The following is a 20441-nucleotide window of genomic DNA, read 5'->3' on the forward strand; positions in this document are numbered from 1 at the left end:
TAATCATCTGAGGCTCAGCTCTGCTCAGTGTGGAATGGCAAGGAGCTGGCTGACTGGGATCCCAGGTCACCTTGCTGTCATCCCTTCCTGATGCCTTCATGGGACACATTGCAGGCAGATACCCGGCAGCAGCCTTGGGGCCACCAGGATATGTTAGTCCGTGGGCCAGAGCAGTCTCTGAGACTAGGGTCGCCTCAGCCTCAGCCTCCCCCGTCAGCTGTGTGGCCTTGGACAAGTCACTCAACCTCTCCAGCCTCAGTTTCCTGAGCTGATAAATGAGTGCAAAAATAGTGCCTCCTGGAGGGGATTGTTCTGAGCATACAATGAGTTCATGTTCACACAAAGTCTAGAACTGGCCAGGCACATTAAATGTGTGCTATACACGTGCTCATGGAGTGAATATAGATCCTAATGTGTTCATTTACTTACTCTGTTTACTCATTCAAATATTCAACTATTCATAGTGAACCCATTCTTGCCAGGCACTCTCCTGGACACTGGCAGGTTCAATGCTGAATGAGAAATAGCCTCTTTCCCGAAGATCTTGGGACCTAGTGGGAGATGTAGGCAAGTAAGTAATGAATTTGCAGTATGCTGTGATGGGTGTGGAGATGGAGAGACCACAGGAGGCTCAGGAGAACATAGGAAGGACCTGAACCAACTCTGAACTTGGCAGTAGACTTCCCAGAGGAGCTGATGCCTCCTCTGGGTCCTGAGGAGCCAATGGACTTTGAGTTGGGGTGAAGAGTGCTGGAAACAGTGGAGTGGTAGAAGGATGCAGGGACCTGAAGTCAAGGATGGTAATAATATTGTTAGCAGCCCACTGGATCTAGCTGGGGAGCAATACAGAGAGAGTCGGGAAGTGGTGAGAGGGAGGTCAGAGCCACAGGCAGAGGCATACTGATGGGCACTGTGGCATTCTGGAACGTTGGACATCAACCTAGAGGGCGTGGGGAGTCATGAGGATTCCAGGCCAAGTGGTGATTTTGGTTGCAGAAGAATCCCCCTGGCTGGACCCTGGACAGTGGATTGCAGGGGTGGAGTCCATGCAGGGAGGCTTAGGAGACGCTCACCCTTATCAAAGGGAGGGAGGGTATCATGGTGGCTAAAACTAAGTTGGTGGCAAGAGGGATGGAGAGATGTGACTCAATTTCAAGAGACACATAAAAGATAGAAACTATGGATGTTGTAGTTTGATGAGCCCTGGTTGCCTTGCCTAGCTCACTGGCCTCTTTCTCTGGCTGCTCGCCTCTCCAGCCTCTGCCCACATCTTCATGATCACAGACAAATACAAGACCCAGAGGACTGAGTCAGCCTTGCAGGGGACCTTTAGTTTTCCTATGAGTCGTGAGTGACATCACAGGTCTCTTGGGTTTATTCAGACCAGCATGCATCCCAAATTTTTTTTTAAAGACAGATTAGTATATTTCAGAATCACCTGCAAAAAAAAAAAAAAAAAAGAAAAGAAAAGAGTGAAACCTAAATATTTTGCTGCGTCACCAGTCCGGTGGGCTGGACAGAGCAGCGATGGGTGAGAACCTATTCAGTTTGGTGGTCTGATATGCCAGGGCAGAGAGCAGATGGGTGGGAAAGATGGTCACAGACATGTTGATGCTGCAAAACCCTGTGTCCTCGGGGCGGTGCAGAACAAGGGCCACCCCAGGGAAGATCAGAGAAACATTCATGGACGACGTGGGCACAGAGGTGGATCCCTTTATGTCTTCTCCTCCACAAGTATCTTGAAAATTTTTAGCAGAAAAAGAGAAACAAAATAAAGATATCATACCAAGCATCACCCTAGATAAAGTCACACACACACACACACTCAGACATGTTTGAGGAAGGCTCAGCCATCTGATGTAGGTTAATACCATTACAGGCAAAAACCAGAGTCAGGAGTAGTGGTAACTGGCTTGGAAGGAGGGATTCCTTTCCCTCTTTTCTTCCTCTCTCTCTTTCCTTCACTTCCAAATTCGTTGCCCGCTTCCTGCCCTTCCGGCCAGTTAGCACAGAAACCTGGACGTGGAGAGAGGTCTCTCCGTTCCAAGCACCATCCCTCCAAGGGGAGCCAGTAAGACTGGAGTACTTCTCCCGGGGACTGAGCCAGGAGAGGCACTAGGAATGGGGGTGACAGGCCAGGAAGGCTGGTGTCACTGGCCCCAGGAGGAAACCCCCAGCAAAGAGCTCGCTCCATGTGGGCAGTCAGCTGCAGCTCCACTGGACGGGAAACATGTCTCATTGCACTGTTGGTTGATGCTATCTTCTGATCTCACTTGAGTGAGTAAGAAAATTCATTGTCTTGGCAGTTCCAGAATTGGAATCTCCTTGTGGTGCCCAATTATAGTGCATGTTCAGAACAGCCTGACACATTTCAATCCCAAGAGTCTCTTGCTCAAGGGAATAATGCCAACTAAAGTTCTATAAATGCACAAAAATTGCTTTGTCAAATGTCACAGGCATACTTTCAACTTATAGAGGTCCTCTTGTTATCCTAGATGTTATTTCCTAATGACTCAGGTATCTCCAACCTTTGTATGAAATCTGCTTTGGAATGTGGCACTGTGGTGCAACTTTCTTTGGAACTTTGAAATTCATTCATTTTTTTTTAAGATTTTATTTATTTATTTGACAGAGAGAGACACAGTGAGAGAGGGAACATAAGCAAGGGGAGTGGGAGAGGGAGAAGCAGGCTTCCCACTGAGCAGGGAGCCCGATATGGGGCTCGATCCCAGGACCCTGGGATCATGACCTGAGCCAAAGGCAGGCACTTACTGACTGAGCCGCCCAGGTGCCCCCCTTTTCTTTTTTTGAGAGAGAGAGAGCACTAGAGGGTGAGCAAGCAGTGGGGGCGGGGGGGTGGGCAGAGGGAGAGGGAGAGAGAGAATGCCAGGCAGACTCCACGCCCAGCAGGAGCCAGACGCAGGGCTCGATCTTACAACCCCAAGATCGTCTGACCTGAGCTGAAATCCAGAGTCAGATGCTAAACCAACTGAGCCAGCCAGGCGCCCCTGAAATTCATTCTGAAGGCTGTTCTGCATCTAAGTTTTGCCCAGAAAACTATAGTGCGGTTTTGTCCGGAGTGTTCTAACCTATCAGAGGGGCTGTCTTCTAGGCACCCAGGGGCATCTTTCCCTCGCAGGCGGCATCCGTGTTCTGCCTTCTCTGCTGCGGGCTGGTATTTCCCTCGCATGGGCCCTTCACCTGACTCAGGGGCCTGCAGACGGCGCTCCCCTCTCTGGGTCAGCGTGCCCGCTTCCCAGGCCCTTTGCTGGCACGAAAGCTCCTCCCGCCCGAGCCACTCAGCCCCATTTTCATTTTGATGACTCGCTGGCTATGACAAGACAGATGGGCTTTCTGAGAATGGGAATTTAAGGCCAGCTGCCATGGATAAGCCTCACTGAAGGTCCAAAACCACTGGCAGAGCTGGGCCACTTCCTCCCCACACACCACGTTGGTGACTCACCTCGACTCAGAGGACACCGATTAAGATAAAGGTCATTTGGGTTTTCAAAGCAGCCTCTTAATTTTTTTTTTTTTTTTAAATACCAAAGCTGTTTTAGTTTTACAGCCATCAAAAGGATTTTGTAATCACACTAAGAGAGCACGGAGAACTTTTCATCTTTGAGACACTTAAAAACATTAATTAATAAGAGCACGGTACCTGGTGGAAAAAGGAAAAGCCTTGTTGTCTGGACATGCCCTGTTGCCTCTCTCCCACCTTCCGGCTGCTTTGGGACACACCCTCACGGCCCTGCTTCCCTCCAGTGTATCTGGGCTTCTCATCTTCCCATGAACACAAAGGATTTCATCTCCACGTATAGACTCATCGGGATCACCCCCTCCTCCCCCACCACTGGCCTTGTCTCTGCCATCCTGTCATCTAGCTTATCTCGCAAGGTCTGAGCCCCATGGCGTCATACCACCAAAGGGCCAGCACGATTCGGGTGGAAATCCCAGCTACCCTGGTACCATCAGATGCTACCAGGCTTGTCTGAGGCTCTGAGTCAGATGTTGGCTAATGGGCCTTGTGTTGTGTGTCCTGGGTACGTGGCACCGTGCTCCCTCCAAGTACACACTCAGGGCACTGTAGTTGTTCTCAATCTGAAACTGACTCTTGCATCCCCGGCCTACGAAGGCCAGTTTCGAGGCAGCCCGAATGAGTCAAATGGAGGCAAGGGTGGCTGGTGGGCGTCGGCTTCCGCCGTGGTTCTGCACCCGTTAATAGGCCTGCTGCGTGCAGCCCTGTGGGTGGTCGCCATCTGAGCTGAGACCCCCTCCAGGGAGGCAGTGCACAGGGTGGTGAGGACCGGAGGCTGAGCCAAGGGGCAAAGATGGGCTTGAATCACAGTCCCACTGTCGATTAGCTATGCTGCCACATGGCCTGCATCCCCGGACTCCGCATATGCCCATCTGTGAGGCAGTTATCCCTCCAAGGAGGTATGCACAGTGTTTAGTACCATGCCTGGAAGAAGAGCATTCACTCTTCCTAAAGAATGATAGGAGGTGAGGGGGAAGCTGGCCAGCAGAAAACTTTGTGTTTTTGTTTTGTTTTGGTTTGGTTTGGTTTGCTAAAGGCAGTCACTTAGAAAGCAGAACAGATTGTTTGCTACATTTTATAAATTCCTTGTGGGAGAAACAATGAACTTAGAAAACTGAAAACAGTAACTGCTTCAAAGGACTTACCTTTGGGCCAGCTAGCAGAACGGTGGGTGGTGATCCCTGTGTTGCCTGTATTGTGATAGGGCGATATTTTGTTTTCCATTCTTGCACTTTTCAGTATTTTCCAAATTTTCTGCAATGAGCGGTTGTTATCTGGAAAATCAGGGGGAGAGGTTGGGGGTAATCTTAAAAAAACAGCAAAAGCTTAAACCATTTGGACTGCCGCCAGGAGAGAAGTGGCTGATACTCTGCTTCCACTGAGTCTCTGCTGAGACTCCCCTTCCCTAGGGCCACCTCCTCTGCAGCTGGACATTCCATGACAGCCAGAGACCTTGATTTGCAAATTCTAAGGGAAGAGAGTGTTGCCCTGTCTCAGGCCCACCTGGCCAGCTGGCCTTGGGACCATGTCCTGTTTGAGACCTTCCCTTTGACCTTGAGAAGAATGGACCACCACGCCGGGCTGAACCGCCTCTTTTAAAGAATAGAAATATTACTAAACAACCATACTGCAAAGAAACATTTTATCCCATGAGCCTCCTCTCTAGGGGGAGGCGGGCGCTGCCACATCTGAATCAGTAATGACATTTACTGGTGCTGGCCGAGTGGGCGTTTCCCAAGACTGTCAGGACACACTCCATGCTCCACTATGTACCTGTTTGCTTCTCACGCCAGCCCTGTGAGCTGAATGCTATTATCCCATCCTATAGACGAGTAGCACAGGGCTCAGAGAAATGCACGCCAGCCGTGGAACACACAGCCTGTGTGTGATTCTGGGACCCTAGCTGCTACCTGCTCTTCTAACCGCCCTGATTGGCGAGTGGTGGGTCATGACCTACACCTTGAGTGCAGGAGATCACCCTTCTCGGACAGCTTCTCCACGCTTTCCTGATGGCTCACCTGGGCCTGGCCCAGGGCCTGATAAATGTATTTGGGGGGATGTGGGTGAGTACAGGAGCAAATGAGGGAATGGATGGAGGCAGGAGAGAGGGAATGAAGTGCCCGGTAGCTGTTAGGCCGTGCTCTCTTGTGCGTGGAGGAGAGAAGATGTGTCTCCTTTACTTCTCCCAAAAGGACCACTTCAGTCCCTGGGACGAGAGGAGACGCAGGCCTCGGGGGAGGTGGCAAAGGTGTTTGCCAGCTGAGGACTCTGCCTGCCTTGGGAGAGAACATCCGCCCGGACAATGGCTGGCTCCCCGCCCTTGGCCACACCCCTGCACCAGATGGCATTAGCTCTGGGCAAGGTTTCTTCCTCTCCAGTTGTGGGCCTCCCACCCCCAACTCCTTCCTTCCTTTTGGCAGCATGGAGCGGCACGTACAATTTATCAATTATTAGCATACACGATATTTGTTTCCCAGAGGCTGCATGGATGTATGTAGCTGATTTCTTCTGGCCCCTCCCAAAAAAACACAGGAAAAGCAAAGGCATTTTTGTTTTTTTTTCAAACCAACATGAACGTGGCCATCACCTTAGCCTATCCCATTATGCTTCCAAAGTTGGTCTGTAGGTAACACCAAAGAGTGCCTGCATGCAGACAATGAAACACCAGCTGGTGGGTTCAGGCGAGGAAGGCGTGCCCCCGGAGGGCTCCAGCTTGCTCCTCAGATGGATGCCCATCTTATCCCATCCTCCTAGGCCACAGGCTGGTTTGTGCGTTCACCACATCTGGCCTTTATTTGAAACTCCACCTCAAAGTATTTCATAGCACGGAATATCTTTCCTTATTAAATTCTCCCCCACATATTTTTTTCATAAAGCAGGCACCAAAAACTACAAACCTACCCGTGGCTCTCAAAGTATCTGTTTATAAACCTTTGGAAACCGTTCGCAATTCGTTAATCACGTTTTCAAGGGAAGTTACAGTTTATAGATATACTAACAAATGCCGTATCCGATGCCTCAGCCCCAGTAACGAGAGCCTCACGCAGGGAAAGAGGGAGTGGGGCTGGTGGATCCAGGATGTGTCAGAGGCTGAATCCGGAGGGACAGGGGACAGCTGGCCTGGGAGTCAGAGATTTGCTTCTGTTTCTGTCACTCTTACACTGTGGCCTCACATCTGTCCTCTCGGGTGGAAAGTAAGGATAGGGGATCAGCCGCACTCACACACAGTAGTCTATCTTGAGTAACAGTGAGATATTTTGTAGGTCACATGCTCCTAAATAACTGTTAGGAACACTTCACTTAAAATGTACTTTAAAAGTGGTTCATTTACAAGGAGAAATAATAAAGGCGTTAAATATATACAAGTCAGAACTCCGATGACTACTTATGCTTGAAACCCAAGCCAGCTTAAAAAAAAAAAAAAATCTTTAAGAAGGGAAAGGGGTGATGTGGAGAGAATGTAGTTGGTACCTGAAACATCCAAGGGCATAAAGATTTTAGTCACAGCTTGATCCAGGCACACACACTGTGTTTTCAGGACTCTCTCCTGCCCTTTCTCTGCTTTCTCTGCATTGGCTTCATTCTCAGGAAGGCTCTCTCTAAGCAGAAGCAGAGATAGTTATGAGGAGCTCATGTTCACATCCTACCACCTTAATGGTGCTAGCAGATGCGCAGCTCCTTTATCTGGATAAACCCAGGAAAGCATGCCAGGCGGAAGCTCATTTGGGTTGGCGTGGGTTACACATCCCCAGCTCTGAACCAGTCTCTGCGTCCTGGAGAGATGTGGGTCTCCTCGAATGCTCAGGTCACTTGCCTATCTCTGACCCAGGGTGGTCTTGCTTTCACGAGAACTATATTTACTGAGAAGGGGGCCCAAGGGCTTCCCTGCAGGAAAGCAAGGCGATTGCCCTGGAAAATGTGGGGGATGAGTGGGGGCACTGCATGGCACAAGCGTCTTCCTCGTGGAAGTCTACTCTCTAGCCTTCCCATATGCTCTCTTCACTGGAGAAAAGATAAAGGTGGATCTAGGGTCATTATGCTGGAGTTCACTCCTCACCCTCAGTCTGTTCTATTTTATGCAACAGCCACTGACTTTTCCTTCCCTCATTCAAAATAATCACTCTGCTATGTTACTACTTGCACTCTAAAGGAGCTCACCCATTAATAAAAACCCAAATGTCAAGTGTTTTAGACCAGTTTCACATACTTGGTTAAGCAGACGTTGTGGAGGGGCATTCCTACAATAGAGTTCCGGAGCAGGTATCCCCAGCCCTGCCTGTTTCCTCCAATGAAATGAAATTATTTAGACTCCCTGGTTTGTGGACCAGCCCACTGTGAATGCTTCTTCATACTCTAAACCCTCCAGGTTTCCTGACTATCAAAAGCGCAATGTATTGAATTTCTTGAGTGGTTATAAGAAAAAAAAAAATGAAGACAGACATCTGGGAATGGTCAGAAGTCAAGGGTTCTCTGTGGATTACAGAATTGCCAAGTACCATCTAAAAGCACTTGGGTCCTTTAGCACAGGTATGAATTTTTCTGCTGGGACAGTCTTGAGTCCCAGCTGAGCTATAGTCCCCGTCTTGGTGCATAAGATATATACACCAGGAGGAGGTATATGAATGTGACTGTCTGACACAGACATCTTCAACAAACATCTCCTATGGTTTACAGAACAGTGACCTGCTGAATCACCGAATGGGTCTCCTTCATTTCGAGGAAATGACATATTAGCCAACTGTATACAATGAGCCTGTGTCTTGGCTAGCAAGGTCATGGCTCTCAGGAATCATGATAGCTATATATTAAGGCTTTATTCTGTGCCAGGATTGTGTTTGTCCGTTTACATACAGTATCTAGTTAATTATCTCAACCTACCATTGCCAGGGAGGTACTATTGTTTTTCCTATTTTACAACTGAGAAAAGGGGAGCATGGAGCAACTGGGCCCCCTGCTCAGGATCACAGGCCCAGTAAGTGGCAGAACCACTCTCACAAAGACAAATGGACATTTTCTGAGAATAAGGGAACATTTGGTGCTCGGGACCTCGGGGGTGTTTTTGAATTTCTTTAGGAGTGTTTGAAATAACATGAGTCTCAGCCATGAAAATCTGGTCAGGGGCTGGTGGTGGGTGGGGATGTCCTGCCCCACACTGGCTATGTGATCTTATCTAAAGTGTCCTTTTACCCATTATTTAACTTGTGACAGCCTCTTTTCCTATATGTATGGTGGGCAATGAACTGACCTTCGAAAGGCAAAATTAAGGGTGATAAGCTGCAAGCAAGTCCTTGGAAAAGAAAGAAAGACTGCTTACTTGGCTTTATTGATATCCTTAGTACCTGGTCCTTACGAGGCGTCTGATAAATGTATTTGAATAAATAAATAAAGGAGCATTTTGAAATGACCAAAGGAAGTACTTCTCACAAACAAACCGTTTAGAACTAGCATTATGCCGCTCAAAATATTGAGAAAGCTCTGCCTTTTGCTCAGAAGCTGGGCTGTGTGAGCTTTTGGGGCACCTAGTGGCTCTCGGGGATGGTTCTTACCAAAATGGAACTTGGGGGCCGTTAGACAGTTAACAGAGGTCCAAGAGTGGCTGACTGTACGTCCTCAAAGGGACATGTCGAGTCTTGTTAGCATCATGCGCCCCCTTCCCCACCACACCTCCTCACTGTGAGACATGGGTGACAACCCCACCCACCCCGTTCCTGTTCCTCCCACTCAGCTCCCACCTGGATCTCGCAAGGGCCTGATCTTCCATGAACACACAAAGTTTCCATAACGGGACCCAACTGCAAATCTGCTGTTGTAAAAAGCAGCCTCTCAGGGAGCCGCTTCCCCTCCTCTTCGTCTACAGTGGATCCGATGTCCTAAAACTGACCTTGAACATCTGTGAATTGCCTTCAGCACCTGTCTCCAGGAACCAAGCAGTGTCCACAATGGTTACCTGTTGTTTGGGGGCGGGGGGGGTCTGAAAACACAGTGATGCTGCATCCCATTTCGAATCTTACCAATTCCATCCAAAGATGACCAACTTAGGGACAAAAAAGAAAAAAACAAACAAAACTATACATACATAGGTATTTTTTCCAAAATGCCATTGGCCATATCTTATGAACCAGTAAAGGGGTTGCTTATCTTTAGCCCGCAGTAGAGGGCAGACTTTCCTACATTATAAACATCCCGACCACCATCATCAAAGGCCCTGAGACACAGGAACATCCAGACACACGACCGGCCAGCAGATAAAATGGTAGGGTTGCAGGGTGACTAACACCAGTGATTTAGGGAGGAAAAAACGAAAACCACTCCCCCTGTTCTTAAGACACTCGTGAGGTTTTCCAGAGAAATGCCCTCATGGCCATTAAATCTGGTGGTGACTCCCAATACCCACATCCACCCCGGGTAGAGAGGCCGCACTTAGCTCAGTCCTGCTACAGCCTGTGTGAGAGCAAGTCCACACGATGTTACCAGGATGTCGAGTGCTACTGTGGAGACAAGTGCTTTTGCTTCCTCACCAAGGAGCACGGGGCCGGTTTGAGACCGGAGGTCGGGGTGGGAGAACTGTAAGACAAAGGGGTAGGACTAGATTTTTGGGAGACCGTAAAAAGCCCTTTCCTGTGTCACGAAGTGATGGCTTTTTAAAACTTTGGAGTAGAGAAGGATCTCCCCTATTCCACATGGGTGCCATCTGGGCAGGGGGAAATCTTTGCTTTGCTTCTGGTGGATTTGGAGGCAACGAGTCCAGTAGGTAAATTCATTTCAAGGAGCGTCGGCTTGTTATTTCCCCAGCTCAGAGCACCTGGCCTGAGCTTTCCTGCCATTACAGTCCCTCAGACTGTGCCCTACTGGGCTTCTCTCCAGTGTCCCTCCACTCAGTCCCCATCCGAGAAACAGGGCTTGGGAAGATAAACGCTGCCCTGGCTGATGATCTCATGGAAATTTTTTTTTTTCCCTCTTTCTTTATCTCCCTCTCGCTACCAGTACGAAGAAGGAAAGAAGCGAAGGAAACCTAACTACAGTAGCGTTGACCTCTCTGAGGTGGAGTGGGAAGACCGGGATGATGTGGTAAGTGACTGGTTTTCAAGCCCGGTGAGGAGGGAGCTCCACAGTACCCACTTCTGTACCTGGAGGCCACCCGGGGAGCTGGCCGAGAGGCCCCCCCAGAGGACACCTGGCCACCAGAGGGACATGAAGACAATGGGCTCTTTTTAGGGCACTGGAATTTTATAAGTCTCCTGCTGGCTGGAACGGTTGCAGCTAGGCCAGCCGCCTGCCTGCTTGGCGCAGTCGGCTGAAACCATCCCCTGACAGGCTCTGGTCCCTTCTGCTGTGGATTCATCCAGACTCTTGCTCGGTGCAGTTTATGGGACCTGCCACCCTCAGGGGAGCCTGGACTGAGCCTGGCTGGGCAGCAGAAGGCTCTGCCCTCTGTCAAGTCAGGATGCCCTGGGCACAGCCCTTGCTTTCGGGGAGCCACCCAGGACTGAGCAGCCCTGCCTCCCTTCTGCATGGTGGGCAGTCCATTTCCTGGGCCGTCCCAGCCGTCCCCCTTGCGGCCACACCACAAGAGCTCACACGTTTATTTCCCACACCAACTCAGCCTTCGGCACTGTATCAAAAGCCTTCCTTATGGCCATGACTTAACCCCGTCCGTCTCCTTGTTATTTCCTCAATAAATAGATTTGTTCAACATGGCTGCCTTTGTGTGAATGTAGGCAGACTGTCCTTAATTAAATTGTCACTTCCTGTGAGTTCCTGCCTGGATCCTTGCTCTTGACTTTCTCTGTGGGGCGTCCGAGCCACATCCACGGCTCTCTGCCCACACCCTCCCTGACGTGTCCAGGGGCCTGTCTTCAGTTTCACCATGGAGATAGCCATGTTTCCATCCCTCAGTCTGTCCTGCTTTCCAAAGAGTTGTTGAGGGGAACCATTTGGACTCCCCAGCTGGGTTCTCTTGCTGTCATTATCTTCTCTCCGTGCCCTCTGCTCCCTGGACGTCTCAGCTAGCGTAAATCTCGGATTTTCTTCCTGGCCTATAAAATGCAAGAGGCATATCTTAGAAGTGTAGCTGATTTCCTTCATCTGTATTAGGACTCTTGAAACTCAAGTTCAGACAAAATACCTACTGTTTGATAAAAAACAACTTCCTCACCTGTCCTCTTTTCCCCACCTGCTGGTGGCCTGATACTGGGTCAGCTCAATGACCTCGTAGGGTTTTACATGTTGTTCTTTAAACATGGTCATCAGGGTCTTTAGGTTGTACTGCGCCCAATGTCCACGCTCTCCCCTTTCCTCCTGCTTTTACCAAGAAGCAGGCTAGCGCGGTCGTGAGGGGCACGGCCCGGGCATTAGCCCGCCTGGGTTCGAATCCCACTGTGGCAATCTGCTGGCTGTTGGTCTCAAGCACACAATTATCCTTTCTGTGCCTCGATTTTGGTTTTTGTCCTTTTTTTTTTTTTCCAGTAAAATGAGTATGATGATAAGAGTACCTACATCAGAGAGCTGTTGTGAATCTTAAATGTGTTAATATGCTGAAAGATGAAAACGTATGTACGCCATTGTGTGGACATGGGGAGTGTCTGTGAGCGGTGGCTATTCTTTCTACTATTCTCATCAGCATTAATCCTCAGGTAACCTGCTCATGAATGAATGTCCCATGGACTTGCAGCTGCTAAATTGTCTCATGAGTGTTTGAAGGGCGCGTTCCACTGTTTTCCTTTTTCTTCCATCTTCACTTTATCAGTTGCTTTATTTTGACTTCACTGGACCTTTTTGTTTCCTTTCCCAGAAGGCTGGAACCTTGTCGTCAACATGCCTCCCCCCCCTTCGTCCCATCCATATGGATCAACATGGGAAGCAAACTGCTTTATGCTCGTTCTCACTTCAGAGTCCTCACATCATGTTACTGGAAGAGATTTATTACTTGGCTCACTCTAGTCATCACCTGCACTCCAGTTAATTTTCAAGGAGCTGATATCTCCTTTTATTAATCGTGGCTTCCTTGCCCTATCTTCTTTTCTCATTGGAGCTGCAGAGCATCGGATTCCCAGCCTCTTACATGTTCTTCACCTTCATCCAACTCCCAGGGGTTTTTGGTGTCCACCTTCAAAGTTCCCACATCTCCTACAAGTTCAGTGCTCTTACTCTGCTCAAACTGGTCTCTCGTGGTCTCTCTGATTTGGGTCTCTTGTCTTACTTCCTTGAGGAACATGATACACTCAAAGCACATTTTGTGTACCCCACCAACACATTTGGGAAAACCCAGGTCACCATTTCTCTCCTACAGATTTGCACTCCATTGACTGGAGAATCCTGGAACCAATACAGAGAAGCTTTGTGACATTGACATGTGATCCTACATGCCCATATGTCCACCATTGGGGTTTGCCTGTAAGTGGCAGAGGGCAGGCTTTTGGTTAAGATCTGGGAAAGACCATGAAGTAGAGCCCACTAAGGAGGAAGCAGCTTGAGCCTGCCCAGCTGCAGAGAACTTCTTGGAAGGAGCATCCTACTTCTCTTGGCAACTCGGCTCTTGTTGAATATAATGACGGTATTTACAACATAGACCCTGTGTCCTTCCAAAAAAGATGTGAGGTCACATATACTATTAAAACATGTGCAAAATAGACTGGCTAAAATTAGAATCCTAAAAAGAGGAAGAAAAATTAGAAACCGTTTAGAGGTGGATGAGCAGGACGTCTGGCCCAGGCTCCAGGCAACTTAGGCATCACATCAAAATACAATGAGTAAGACAGATCTTTGGGACCCATAAGCCAGGAAGGGACCCTGAGACATCTATAGCCCTGCCTGAATTACCAGTGTTGGTCACCTCTGGGAAGGAAAAAAAATATATCTTTTAAAATGGAGTTTATCCTTTGGTTATAAATTCCCACAGATGGTTGAAAGACTTAAGGATGACATTTTTCTTACTCCTGTTACCTCTTAGTCTTTCCCAAGCTTTCCACAGTGAACATGATTATTTCAATGAAGAGAAAAAATGGATATAGATAATAATTATCTGACGTACTGAGCCCTTCCTATATGCCAGCACTGTTCCAAGTGCTATATGTGGATGAACATGTTGATTCTACACAACAGTTTTACAAAGTCAGTGTTATCGCCATCCTCATTTTGCAGTAAGGAAACTGACGCAGAGAACAGATTGGTCCACGGGCACACCGTGTGAATTCCAGCCCAGGCTGCCTGGCCCCAAAGCTCTTGGCCACTTTGTTATGCCTTAGAAAGAGCTCTTGAGTCCAAGAGTCCTTAAAGACTCTGTATCAGTGCCCTCACGGTGTTTCCATGGTGTCCTCCCTGAGGGGTGCCGCAGAGATGGGGAGTCCTTGCAGCCAGCTGCTAAACAAATGCTCGCCATGGGGTGGCGCTGTAGATGCCAGCCCATCAGATTCTGCCTCCGGGCCACCTGAAACCCCTTAGGTTGCAGTGTGAGCCTTTTCTACTGCTCTCCAGTCAACTCACAGTTCTCCTTACCCGCAATGGTTCTGTGGAAAATTTTCTTCGAGTCTTTTCTTTCTAAAGCCCCATATACCTCTTCTCCTGGGGTAAAGTTCTGAGAACTGTGCTCAATTAATTTGTTCTTCTTTACACCTACTCCTGTGTCTCTGCAGCTCGTGCTTGAGCCCTGGGTCGCCAAACCAAACACAGTCACCCCCCGGCCACTACCCGCCCCCTCCCCTCCCCGGACAGAGAGATTGAGAGGATTTTGATTTTGTCATACAGATACTCTGTGCCCGAGTCTGTTTTCATACTCTGGTTAAACGCTTGCTTGGGAATGACAGACCTGTTAATCTCCTGCTTCTCCCTTCCCCTTTAATCTCTTGGCTTGGCCCAGATGGCATGGCCTTGGGGGCCTGGAAGTGCATGCTGCCTGTGCACCAGGAAAGGTGAGGCTTATGTTCTGACGTGGAGAGCAAGCCACCATTAGCAGAACGAGCTGTCATTATATACTTACGCATAAAACCCAAGGCGATCAATGAATCTCTGGGGGAGAGCTTCCTTAATGAGCTCTAACACAGGAGGAAGAGCTGTAGGCTCACGATGGAACCGGAAGCGTGACCACCAGCTTGTAATGTGGGTGCTTTGAAGGGTCAGGGAAGCTGTTGCAGCTCTGGGGTGCAGGCAAGAGAGACAGACTCACCAGGGGCTCTGGGGAAGCGCATCTGACCTGGATAACACAGGACCCAGGAGAAGGAGGGTGCTTCCCAGAGAGACCGGGGAGCTGATCACCATTCCCAGAAAACTATTTCCAGCTTGAAGAGGTTTGACCTTTATTTTTATCAACCCCACTGTGGTAAAAGCTGCTTTAACGTCCGCTGCATTATCACACTTGCATCCGATAGGGAGAAATAAAGACATTTCATTGAGGTTTTAATTTGCTCTCCCTTGACGCTGTTAATGAACATTGGCACATGTGATTTTTTTTACTGACTACATAATATGCTAACATATGGGCACACCCAAAGTTGTTTGGGAATATTCCTCGGCCAGGACATTTTCATTTCTCCAGATGCTCATTGTTATAATCCAGGTAGTGGCAAAATCGAGGGCTATTTGGCCAGCTCTGAGCAGCATTGTCGATCTTGCCCTTCCTGGTCTGGTGGGGACTGAGAGTTTCGTCACTCCCCCATCATTCTGGTCTCTGCTCTGGGTACCTCTGCCATCTTGTCTTGTAAGCTGGCCCCTGGGGCAGCGGTGCCACTGACTTACCATAGGGTTTGGGGCAAGTTGCTCCCCTTCTCAAACCCCCAATGGAAAAGTGACATTTCTAGACTGTTCTGGTCTCACGGTGCTGTATTCTAACCCCACAGTCTGTGAAAAGGCACAAAACCCCCTTTCCTCCTATGGCAACAAGGACAGAAACCACCTTCCTGTCAGCCCCAGTTCGCAGAACCTAGAGCCCGTAGGAGAGCCTACCGGAAAGTTAAAACCTAAGACTGTTGCATGGTCAAGTTTAAAACCTTTTCTTTCATTAAAAAAAAAAAATCCAGAAATAACAATACATTATTTTTGTATTCATGCTATACAATTGTTATATTAATGCTTTAAGTTTGTCCAAGTGCTTTCTCTCCTGATTTGGGAAGCAAAACTAACAGCGTGGGCTTAAGGGACAGAGAAACCGTGTGACTATAGGCAGGTTTCTTAACTTTGTGCCTCAGTTTCTCCACTTGTAAAATAGGGTTAATAATGGTGCCTTATTTTGAGGGTTTTAAAACCTGTGTCTGGCACATCGTAAAAGCTCAATAGGTGGTATCTATCAGTATTATCTGGGCTTTATAAGACCGTTCAGCACAGTTACACAGCACCTGATGCGATCCCTGGGGTCTGGGAGTCCTCGATCAGAACACTTTTGATGGAATGAATGAAAAGGAGGAAACGGAGCCACAGAGAATTCACAGAACAGGGGTATGTGTCCCCGGTAAGACTTGAGTCTTGACACCCTGGGTTATTTCTCTTTACCGTGGGCTGCCTCTTTTTCAGTCTGTGCCCACCCACAGGGGAAAAGAACAGCAGTTTTAACACAGGAGTTGGGGGGAGGTCACAAAGTCCATGAATGGTCCATGAGCAGCCCTTACAAGCTATGAAATCTATTAAAATAGGAGACATCAGAGGGCATCACAGAGGAAGATGTATTTCTCATGTGGCTCACCGAGTTTGAAAAATGTTGGTTTAGAGCATGGGCATCTGTGTCAAGCAAACTCAAGCTTGAATCCTGATCCCTGAAGCTGTCGAAGGAGGGCTGGCATTGTAAGGGAGGAGGACAGTGGTGATGGTGATGGTGATGATGGTGGGGGACAGCTAACATTTACTGGATTCTTAGGGTGGATGAGGCACTCTTCTAAATATCAGCTCATCTACTTCTCCACAGCAACTCTGTGAGATGGATGCTGCCATTAGTTTCATTTTGCAGAGAGGGAAACTGAGGCATAGAGAGAGTAAGTGATTCTTTCATAAGCTCTGGCTGCAGAGTCCTTTACTACAGTGCCATCCTGCCCCACATGTGGGTGTTCAGTAGGTGTAATCCATTTTCATTAAAACTGAAGAAAAGAGCACAACTGGACTCGTCATCTGAGCATTTGCCGCCAGAAAGCCTCAGTGACCCTGGCCTTGGAGCCGCCCAGCCCCCCGATGCTGACTGTTCGGTGCTACTGGGAGTTGGGGGCGGGGTGGTACGGACTCACGGAGAAGCTTACCTAATCTCCGACTTGCCTGGGGAATGTGAGAGGGGAAGGTCCCAAATGGCTTTAGGCAGGCACCAGAAAGAGGAAAAATGAAAACCATGTTAAAGATAAATCGAGCCGTTCTTAAAAGTTAGAAAGTAGACTTAATTAGGACCAGCTCTCCCCATCCAAAACCACAAAAGTTAAAATGGGAAAATATTTCCAGAAATGCCCATTATGTGTTGTTAAAAAATATCTAGAGTAAAATATATGTTTTATTTTATACATGCCTCCAGCTAAAAATTATGCTTTTTACTCTCTCTCTATCACAGAAGATGGGAATGTGAACCCAAATCTAGACAGCCTCGAATCAAATTTAGGTTGCTTGCTAGCACTGCAGTTTTCTATCGGCCAGGTCTTCATCAAGCTCCTCAAAGGAGAGAAGAGGGGAGAGGATTAAAAAAAAAAAAAAAAAAGCCATGGGGCCAGGAAAGAGCGGTTCCCGACAGGCTGTGGCATGTCAGAATTTGCTCCTCTCCCATTCAGTGGCATCCCCCTCGTCTCCCATTGCTGCCCACGATGGCACATCTCTCATCACTGCGTCTGCGGTCCTTCTCTGAACCCACAGAAGGGCCGCACATAATTAGAAGAGGTCAGCCAGGGGCGGGGGGAGGGTGCGAGGCTCAGTGTCCCTAGATGGAACTTCTGAAACTCAGATACCGGGTCGCCCTGTTCACTGCCTGTCACTGTAAGCGAGACTATTAACTTGCTCAGGTTTCTCTGGGAGCATCTGAAGATGCTTCATGCTATAGAAAGTGAGTCCCTGTCTTCTAAGTGGTTGGTCTTAAAAAAAAAAAAAGAAAAGAAAAGAAAAACCTACTGTGTAGAAAAACAACTTTGACTTATGTTTTGAAAAATGGTTTCTTCATGACAAACTAATACCCTTTCTGAAAATGTAACTTGTCCCCAGAGACATTCTTGCTTCTTGAGTGTTTTCGCACTTGTTGGGGGCTCGCTTCTCAGACTCTCAGGCTTCATCCACATCATCGGGGCTGCCCGAGGGTCACATGAGCACCCCAAATGAATGTTGAAAGTCATTTATTGTCGTTAGCCTCTCTCCTCCGGTACGGCAGCAGCTGGATGTTTATTCTTCAGAAGCCCTGTTTCAGAGGGCTGAGTGTAGGATGCTGACTTAGCACCAGAGCGCCCACAATTTGGTGGGGACACAGCCCAGCCCTGTCATACCTCTGCTTTGCACAAACCACCATATGTGCTCCCAAGCTGAAGGATTCAAGATGTCCAGATGACATGCAACATGGGGAAGAGCTAATACCAAATTTTCTTTTATCATTTTAGTTAAGAAATGCCATGGTAAACAGGAAGACTGGGAAGTTCTCCATGGAGGTGAAGAAGACAGTGGACAAAGGGGTACATTTTTTCTCAAACATTCTTGCCGCTTAATTTAAAACAAACCACTGTGAAAAATTAGCTTTGAAAGCTCTATCTGGAATAAATATCTTTCGCTGAGATCATTTTTCTCTTGTCTTTACTTATCTCAAACAAGATTCATGTAGTACTGTTAACCTGATCATAGTGTGTCCATTTATTTTTATTTATTTCTGAAAGCTTCACCTAGCAGACTAACCATGTTTTCTTCTCTCTACGACTTTTTTTTTTCAATCTAGAAACGGGTTTTGGTGATGACAAATGACTACTATTATACAGACATCAAGGGTACTCCTTTCAGGTAGAGCTGACCATAATACATGGACATTCCATCAGATCCATCAGTTGTGTTTGTACAAAACCTGCTGACGCTCTCAGAGCTCATCATCTGAAGATAACCAAACACCCTGCCAAAAGGCTGGAAAGAGTGAGGAAGGGGCTTTTCCCAGGCTGCTTTTTTTCTGTTTTCCAGAAGGGGGAAGATGGTTCAGGCTCACCTAGGAGAATTCACTCGATTTGTCATGGCTTTGCATCTCATTATCAAGCAAATCAGCTTTGGGGGTTCCAGCTAAGGGTGGAGAGACGAGTTCAGAGGGTTGCCAGGTCCTTAAACCATCTAGCTAACTTGCTGCCCAGTGAGCTCCATTTCACCTTTTATTTCCATGATCAAAAAACGAGCCTTCGCACGAGGAGGTAGCATATCCATCCCTCCATGTTGTGCTTCCGTTTTAATTTCTCTGAACTGTACTTCTGTGCTTGTCTACCTTGAATCCTGTTATTTCTCTGTAACCGTCCTGAAAAATGGCTTGACCCCATTGCCTGCTTTCAGACGCTCATGTGGCATTCTAGAGTCTCCTGCTACGATGACCTTAACTTCTGTAAGAAGTCATTCCCGTGGGGCTGCTTCACGTTCCTGAACCGGGGCCTCGCAGAGCTAAGGAGAGAAAGAATTTACTGACTCTAGATGAATCTGAAAAATAAATTATGGCATTGTGCTATCATAGACCGCCAGGGATCATGAGTTTGATGCCATTTGGAAGCAGAGCAATTGAGGGGACACATGACCGCTAAGCGGGTTTGCCAAATGAAGAGACTGTGTTTTCAAAATATATTCTATTCCTTTAGAAAGGAGTTTAAATCAAGCCTGGGAGAGGGGGGAGCATCTATTAGACTAGGGAGAGGGTCGGGCCCAGAAGCCCACAACATAATAATGTGGCTCCACACTGGTGTAGTGGACGTTTTCATTTTCGTCCTTGAGAGGGGGGTCATTTTCCCTAGTTGTAAACTCTAGGGTCTGGAAAGACCCATGTGTGGCTGAATGGAGGGCAGGAGTGTGTCAGGTAGTGGTGAAGAGCAGGGCGCAGGGCTCTCGGGAGGGCCTCCGAGAGTAGGGTGAGCAGTTTGCCACGCCTCTGAAAATGCTCACGAGCAGCCCATGGCTGCCATCCTTCCGGTCAGAAATTGCTTTGAAGCAGCTGATTGAGCCTAAGGAAAACCAACACCAACGATAACCAGTGGGGTTTTGAAAGTAAACTGTTGGAAAAATTGTCTACAGAACATGAAATGGAAATGTGAACATGGAAAATAAAAAGTGAACCCACAAGTCTATTCCAGTCGATGCCATGGGTTTCAAGATCTGCTTTGTTTCTCTGCACAGCTTAGGTGTGGCGCTCTCCAGAGGTCACGGGAAATACTTCTTCCGAGGGAATGTAACCATTGAAGAAGGTAAGATGCTCTCTTGACCTGTCTTATCCTTCAGTCTTGGGCATTTCACTCAATTAATTGTCCACTTGGCGTGAGCTTGCCTTCCAAATGGTGGGACCCCCAACTCGTGGTGGCCTTTCTTATGATTTCATTTCTTTCTATTCTGCTTTAATCCACAAAACTGTTGAGCCAACTCAGAGGATCATCCACCAACTATATTCTCCCCGTACATAAAAATCACTACCGAGAAAAATACAAAGTAGTGTAAAAATTCAAGCCCAGGGGAAATACAATGAAAACAAAGGTATGCAAGCCAGTCTCCTACACAGTTGAGCCCACAAATCTTGTTTGTGCTTCAAGCAGTTCAAGTCCAAGGGGAAATATGACCATTTAGATGATATACATAGGTCAGAAGGAATAAGGAGCATTTTGAGATTCCCAAATCCTCTTGTCTTCATAAAGCTCAGGCACACTTAAACTCCCAGCAAATGGTAGCCATTGTTACAGCACTTTAAACTTTAAAACCACTGTCATATGTGCACTGACCGTCCTTTACCATGAGCCAGTAAGTC

The 20441-nt window shown here is 47.9% G+C and overlaps 1 protein-coding gene across 1 annotated transcript in view; it reads left to right on the forward strand.

Annotated features, from left to right (window-relative positions):
- Positions 1–20441, forward strand: part of CACNA2D3 (calcium voltage-gated channel auxiliary subunit alpha2delta 3) — an 807776-nt gene that overhangs the window by 616337 nt on the left and 170998 nt on the right. Inside the window, exons 18-21 of the mRNA XM_081805734.1 lie at positions 10523–10606; positions 18076–18147; positions 18405–18466; positions 19823–19890. Coding sequence (XP_081661860.1) covers positions 10523–10606; positions 18076–18147; positions 18405–18466; positions 19823–19890 — 286 coding nt within the window. The remainder of the gene's footprint in view (positions 1–10522; positions 10607–18075; positions 18148–18404; positions 18467–19822; positions 19891–20441) is intronic.

This window comes from Leptonychotes weddellii, chromosome 1 (assembly GCF_054177405.1).
Source record: "Leptonychotes weddellii isolate Sample4059 chromosome 1, ASM5417740v2, whole genome shotgun sequence".
NCBI lineage: Eukaryota > Metazoa > Chordata > Mammalia > Carnivora > Phocidae > Leptonychotes > Leptonychotes weddellii.